Genomic DNA, 6,865 nt, shown 5'->3' with positions numbered 1-6,865 from the left:
CAGTAACAGATCACAAAGCCCAGTGCTCATTCAACCTGGTGATATTCTAACAAAAAGAGCTCTCACCCTAGCTTGTAGCAGCTTCCAGTGTGTCACAGTGATGTTTTAGGCTTCAGAGTCACAGAATGACAATCCTGCAATCCTATTAGAGAGTCTCTAACCTGGGTCAGCTACTCTGCCGGGGGGGGGGGGGGAAGGTTCTGTTCATTCCCCATCCACACCCTCCCCCTTAGTCTAGGAAGGGAGTAAACAGGCAAATAGGAGTAGGGCTATGTGCCTGGACCTAAGAACCAGGTCACCCACACAGGGAGGTAAGGGAGGTCCAAATCACGATCACAATCTTGCTCCCACCAGCTTAATTGAAGAGTTTTGGAAAGTAAAACTAAAATTCGACCCCAGACAGGGCTGTCCATACACAGAACTTTAGTGGGGGTTGGGGCAAACTCTGAAACTGAGGACCCCTCCCCCCCCCCCCCCCAATCCAGAAAAATTACCGCTGAGGTGAGGTCCCAGCAGGGGAAGGGGAATAGAGCAAGCCTGCCCTGCGCTCACACCACAGTGGTGGCTCCTGTCCAGGGTGCTGGGCCTGACTGTCTGCTGTGGGGTCACAGTGCCACTCAGGGTTGGCCTGGACACCCCTCCATCATGAGCAAATTTGAGCATGTGGCATTGCGACCTGCCGTGCAGTGCCACAGGTTGTGCCAGATTGCAGCACCAGTCAGTTTAGGAGCCCTCTCAAACAGGGGGCTCGGAGCAAACTACCCCTTCCCCTACTTCTGGGCAGTTCTGACTACAAGCCAGCATTGCCTGTACTATCCGGGAAAGGACGTCCTTCCTGTCTCTGCCACTCCAGGGACAGTAAGGGTGACTCCATCAGAGGTGGAGAGGAGGCAGTGAGGACAGGCCTGAGCCTGCAACCTTCATACATGAGTGGTCAGTCACACTGAACTCTGCCCTTAGCATCCAGACCTGTGAACCCAAATGGCTGGTGGAAAAATCATCACTGAAATAACATAACAGAGTGATTGGTGAGAGGACCTAATGATTAACTTTCCTGAGGTGTATGGAGATGGGATTTGATGATCCAGGTCCAGGACCGAGTGACAGTGTTAGGGTGAGAAAGCATTCGCAACACAAGCCCTGCATCCAGCAAAGTCATGGTGAACTAGTGCAAAAAAGAGTCTTACCCATAGTAAATGCACATGCCTGCCTTTGCACTCCAGTCCTAAAATCTATTGTAATATGCTTTTTGGAAACAGCCAGTGGAGGATACTTACACACTGTCTATTGCATGCAGGTGAACTGGAGTTCTCCGCACAGACCCTGATTACTTTATGCAGTGTGCGAGAGCAGGTGTGAACTGGCCTTTCTCATGGCAGCCATCTGTGTTTGTACTTTGGGTCTGACTCTCCTCTGACTCATGCTGGCCTCAGTGGAATTACTCTTGAGTGACACCAGTGAGAGATCAGAATCAGGCCCAGTGTCTGCAGGTTAGAGATCCCATCCTTATCCTTAAGGTGTCAGGCATTTCCTGCAGTGGCCTCTAGGTGTGGGACTTGCTTCCCCCTTGAATCCAGCCAAGTCCATATCCCGCCTCTGGTAGAAAGAAGTGCCCTTTTAGAGCAGGGGTAGGCAACCTATGGCACGCGTGTCAAAGGTGGCACGTGAGCTGATTTTCAGTGGCACTCTCACTGTGCGGGTCCTGGCCACCTGTCCAGGGGGCTCTGCATTTTAATTTAATTTTAAATGAAGCTTCTTAAATATTTTTAAAACCTTATTTACTTTACATACAATAGTTTAGTTATATATTATAGACTGACAGAGACCTTTTAAAAACGTTAAAATGTATTACTGGCACGCAAAACCTTAAATTAGAGTGAATAAATGAAGACTCGGCACACCACTTCTGAAAGGTTGCCGACCCCTGTTTTAGACTGACATGTTGGCCTCTGACATCTCTCTCCCCCCCACCCCTTTTTGCACGACGTTCCCTCAGTCACATTCACTGTAATGTTTTACTCTAGGGCACCGCTCCAGGAGCTCTGTGGGTCGAGATGAGGGGTGCTGTAATTGATAATTATATTATTGAGTATGTGGCGGCCTCTGCTGGTATTTATTTCACACTTTGCATAAGCCAGTTCACTCCATTGACTTTAGTGATGTTGCATCTGCTTACACCAGGGCTGAATTTGGCCTAGCGACTTGAAATTTCATCACTGAACTGTCGAGAGAAAACAGTCTGACTACAAGAACAAATGTGCTTAAATCACACAACGGCTGGATGTAAGTGGCCTAAAGCAGGAAATTCACAAGATCAGTAGCAGCCTAAGTGCTAAATTTCCTTCTTTTCTTAGTTTAAAAAGATTCTTAACATCTAAAAAGAAAAATCAACATGAAAAGTTATAAAACATATCTGATATTACCTGTGTTCCAGGAACAACAGAGAAACAAGGTGGGTGAGGTAATATCTTTTATTGGACCAATTTTGGTTGGTGAGAGAACTCCCAGGAAAAAATACATGGTTGGTCTGGACCTTAGCTGTGTGAAGTGGTGTAGCTACACCAGTTTATACGACCTGAGGACCTGACCCTGTGTATTTAAGCTTAATGTAAACATTAGGCCTTTCCTTTTCTAAGATCCAATATGATTTCCCTAGTTACATATAAATTTTAATGCCACTTCACACATCATTATGGCTTAGTGTGTTAATAATTTAAGATGCAAATTTAGTACATTATTATTCATTTCCAATAGCACCTAAAATTTGCTAGACATTTTCCAAATGGAAAAGAAGGAACTGCTGCTGTCCCCATTAACCTACAGCCAGAGACCGAGCAGGGGAAGGGGTACAACCAATTAGTAGTGGGCAAGATGGTAATTAGCCACATCATGAGAGCATAAAGTTAACACAGGTTTGTTTGGTTGTTTTGAACCCTCATGACATCACCCCTGGACTGGGTCACAATTTGAGGTTCGTGCCCCGTAGCTGATTTTTCAATCTCTTGTCTTGCTTGAGTTTTTTATTTAACCCTCCTCTCCTCCCTCCCCCCCTTTCTCCCCCGCCCCCCGCGCTATTTGTGTCATGGGCTCCACATCTGCCAAATTCTGTATCTGTTAACAGAAGCTTCAGGCGAGTCTCATCTTACGCGGGGGTTCTGTTCCGCGGTTAGCGCATAAAGCAAAAACCGCGTATAGTCAAAATTACATTGAGTTGAATGGTGGGCGACATCACCTGCACGACAGGTACAGTATTAAAATGGTTATTTTTCTCTCTTTTGTTTTTGCCGATCGTGTAAAGCTGAAATCGCGCATGTTAAATGCGCGTAAGATGCGACAGACCTGTATTGAATGACACCAGTACAAAAGGAACCCTCACCTGATTTTGTTTTTCATATTTAAAAGTGGCCGAAGTGGGGTTAGACTAGATGACCTCCTGAGGTCTCTTCCAACCCTAATCTATGATTCTAAGTGATGTATATGATGTAAATCACATTCTGCCAAGTGAGCTACACTAGATATGGTAAGTGCCATCGAAGGACACCCCGGCCTTTGTGCTCCTCATAACGGGGAAAAGGGACTCTAATAGTAGGTGCATCGTTGGCCCTGATCCTTAAATTGGTGGAGCGGTCCTAAATCATGTGGGTGTATCCTCCAGGTTTGACCTGCAGGCAAATGAAAACTCCCTCTTTCTGACCAGATTTCATTCTGCCTCACCCTAGGCACCCTGGCTGGCAGCAGCCCCTGACACAACACAGTGTGTAAAGCAGGGTCAGGTTTCAACCCTGCACTCAGTTTGGGCTGTGAGGTGTTTTGACCTGTTGCAGGTATGCTAGCATTGCCTCATGACAGTGCATCCTAGCTGTGTGTGCATATATGCCTAAGTCATGCATCTCTACACCTCACTATAGATGGAACGGGCTGATACAGTGTATAAAGGGAGGTGCAGGTATAGATAAAACTGCAAAGGCCATGTGAAGACGTGGCCAGATTGTACCTAGCTCTGAAAGACAGCGAGGAGGCCTGCCTCTCTGACACTCAGCACCGGTATAGCCTGTCCTGCCACTAAGGACCTTTGACTTGGTGGCTGAGTAGTTGAACCTGCTATATAGCTGTAGGTACAGAATACCAACGTGTCTATCACTGGAATGGATGGGTGCACGTGAGACTGTGTGGCCATTGGTGTGCATGTATGTAAAGGTGCACACATGCACGTAGACATCAGTGTGTGCCAGTATGGGTGTGGGGTGTGCATGGGTGTAGTGTTTGCCCCTATGGGTGTGTGGTGTGCCGGGGTGGGTAGTGTGTGCCCGTATGGGTGTGTATGGTGTGCAGGGGTGTGCATGGGAGTGTGGTGTGTATGGTGCGCAGGGGTGTATGGTGTGTGTGGTGTGCCGGGGTGGGCAGTGTGTGCCAGTATGGGTGTGTAGGGTGTGTACGGTGTGCAGGGGTGTGTGGTGTGTATGGGTGTGTGGTGTGCAGGGGTGTGTGGTATGGTGTGTACGGTGTGCAGGGGTGTGTGGTGTGTGTGGTGTGCCGGGGTGGGCAGTGTGTGCCAGTATGGGTGTGTAGGGTGTGTAGGGTGTGCAGGGGTGTGTGGTGTGTATGGTGTGCAGGGGGGTGTGGTGTGTATGGGTGTGTGGTGTGCACGGGGGTTTATGGTGTGCAGGGCTGCCCCTGCACCCCTGCGATGCGGGTGCACGTGTGTACCTGTCCATAGGGGCGCGCGACACGTGCCAGTACCTGCGCGTGCCGCCCTGACACGCGGGGCCGGCGAAGGGCTCACGCCGGCTCTCCAGCCTGTCAAGCTCCGACGCGGGGGGCGGCCCAGCCCTCCCCCGCCCCGCCCTGACTGGCTCGGGGGCCGGGCTTGCTCCGGCGCTGCGGCAGGGCAATGGCCCGGGCTGCCGCCCGTCAGACAGCCGGCCCCGGAGGGGCGGGCGCTCGGGCTCGGCGCGGAGCGGAGCGGCTGGACGGTGCTAGCGGCGCGGTGGCAGCAGCGGCGGCGGCGGCGGCCGGGAGGAGGGAGCCCGTCTGCATCCCCAGGCCAGGTAGGAGAGCGCGGGGGGCAGCCGCGCCGGAGGTGTGCGGGGCTGGGCGGTGTCTGGCGCACGCTGCCCGGGCAGCCGCTGGGTCCCGAGCTGCTGTCCAGTGACATCTGCCCCTGCAGCTCGTGCCGCCCGGGCTGGGGGAGCCGGGCTGGTGCCACCCCCGCCGCGGCTCGGGTTCGCCTGTCCCCTGGCGGCCGCTGCCTGGCCGCGGAGCTGAGCCCTCGCGAGCCGCAGTGACCCACAGGCGGCGGATTAGCACGTCGTGAAAGTCAAGAGTTCAGAATCACGCTACATAAACAACCTCCTCGGGGTTATTTGCATGAAAACCACAGCTCTTGTTGTCTGGGCGGTTGCTGTTTGAAGGGTTCAACTGAACGGAACCAGCCTGAATAAATCATTCCAAGTTTTTCTTTTCTTTTCCCTGAAATGACTGAAAGGAGCAGCAGTGTCACTGGGGGAAAAAACCACCATCCAAACAAACCTATGAGCAGTTTTAAAAGCTAAACTCCCCGCTCTCGCCCAAACAGCCCCAGAGCCGTGGAAAGTGCCTTTCCATCCCTGTATTTATGATTCTGTATGGGGAGAAAGTGCTGGCTTACCTTCCTTTTACAATAATACAGGATTTGTTTGACTAAACACCAGGAAACATCTCACTGAGATTGTATTCATTAACCCTTTAGGGTTTCCAGGTTTGCAGTAGCCTCTTCTTTTAAATGACCCATTGGCTAGAATATATGAAGGTACCTGATGTTAGACCACAAGTTTGTAGGGTGTTTTTACCTGTTGTTTCCATTGCTTTAAGAGTTAAAGAGGGTCAGCTTCCATGCCATTTGACATTCCTTGTGCTGTTTTATGTAGGAGATAAACAAGGACCCTTCCAGCAGAGGGACACAAATATGCACTATGAGGTTGCAGAGTTTCAGAAACCCAGTACCAGTGCAGCCTTCTTTGAAGCGATTGATAAATGCCAAGTAGTGCCTATGAAGGAACTGCCACAAGTGACTTGTTCCAACACTGGTAAAGCTTTTTTGAATTCTCAGATGTCCTTTAAAATAACTGTCAACAACAGCAGCGACAATACAGAACCGCAGCAAAGTCCACATGAAATGTCAGTGCCGCTGTTAGATCTCATCCCCAAAAGACCAAGCATATTTGAGAGGCTTCCAATCCTTCAGCGGACACAGGAGTTCCGATGTCCTAAAAGCTCCAAAGAGTATTTCCAGCAGCAGAAACATCAAAGCGTGAAGGGTGAGTTATAAAATGCATGAACCGAACAAACAAACAAAACCCAACACAAATTCATCAATATCAACCTTTTTCTTTCTGGTCTTCAGGATATTTTCTGAAATGTTTCTATAACACTGCAAATTTTTTTTTCTTTCCACCTTCTAAATGCAAGATAATGTAAACCAGACTTTGTCTGCAGATGGACTGCATAGAGTTCTTGATACGTTTCAAGAAAATCTTGAGACCAGCATCCTCTTTAATTTCCTTGAGCAGCCTCTCCTCAGTTTTGGAAAACACACAGGGGATGGTCATTTAAACTGGGTCTGCTCACTGGGATGAACTGGGCTAAATCGTCTTATTTCACACGGTTTTTGTGGCTTAAGGTAAATGCCTAGTTGTATTAAATTGTTTCACTGTAATTATTTGAATTTGTATGTTAGACATTGATAAGGTGTGATTAACATGTATGTAAGCAGTGAGTTCCCAGATCCAGGACTCCTGATGTCTGAGAGGGATTGTATAAAATCAATTTTTTTTAGTTTAGAAATGCATCTTTTCATCCATCATTCTTAAAGAAGTTAATAACTAAT

At 49.1% G+C, this 6,865-nt stretch overlaps 1 protein-coding gene across 3 annotated transcripts in view; it reads left to right on the top strand.

Annotated features, from left to right (window-relative positions):
- The first annotated feature begins 4,774 nt into the window (after positions 1 to 4,774).
- Positions 4,775 to 6,865, top strand: part of GLIS1 (GLIS family zinc finger 1) — a 277,784-nt gene continuing 275,693 nt past the window's right edge. Inside the window, exons 1-2 of one of the 3 annotated variants that reach the window (XM_024104910.3) lie at positions 4,775 to 5,048; positions 5,907 to 6,296. In XM_024104910.3, the coding sequence (XP_023960678.3) occupies positions 4,892 to 5,048; positions 5,907 to 6,296 (547 nt within the window). In that variant the 5' untranslated portion in view covers positions 4,775 to 4,891. The remainder of the gene's footprint in view (positions 5,049 to 5,906; positions 6,297 to 6,865) is intronic. The other 2 variants (XM_065553845.1, XM_008167923.4) reach the window with 2 other exon arrangements.

The sequence above is a fragment of the Chrysemys picta genome, chromosome 8 (assembly GCF_011386835.1).
Source record: "Chrysemys picta bellii isolate R12L10 chromosome 8, ASM1138683v2, whole genome shotgun sequence".
In the NCBI taxonomy this organism is placed as follows: Eukaryota; Metazoa; Chordata; order Testudines; family Emydidae; genus Chrysemys; species Chrysemys picta.
The sequence above is the reverse complement of the archived record's forward strand: the minus strand, read 5'-3'. Positions and strand labels throughout refer to the sequence as shown.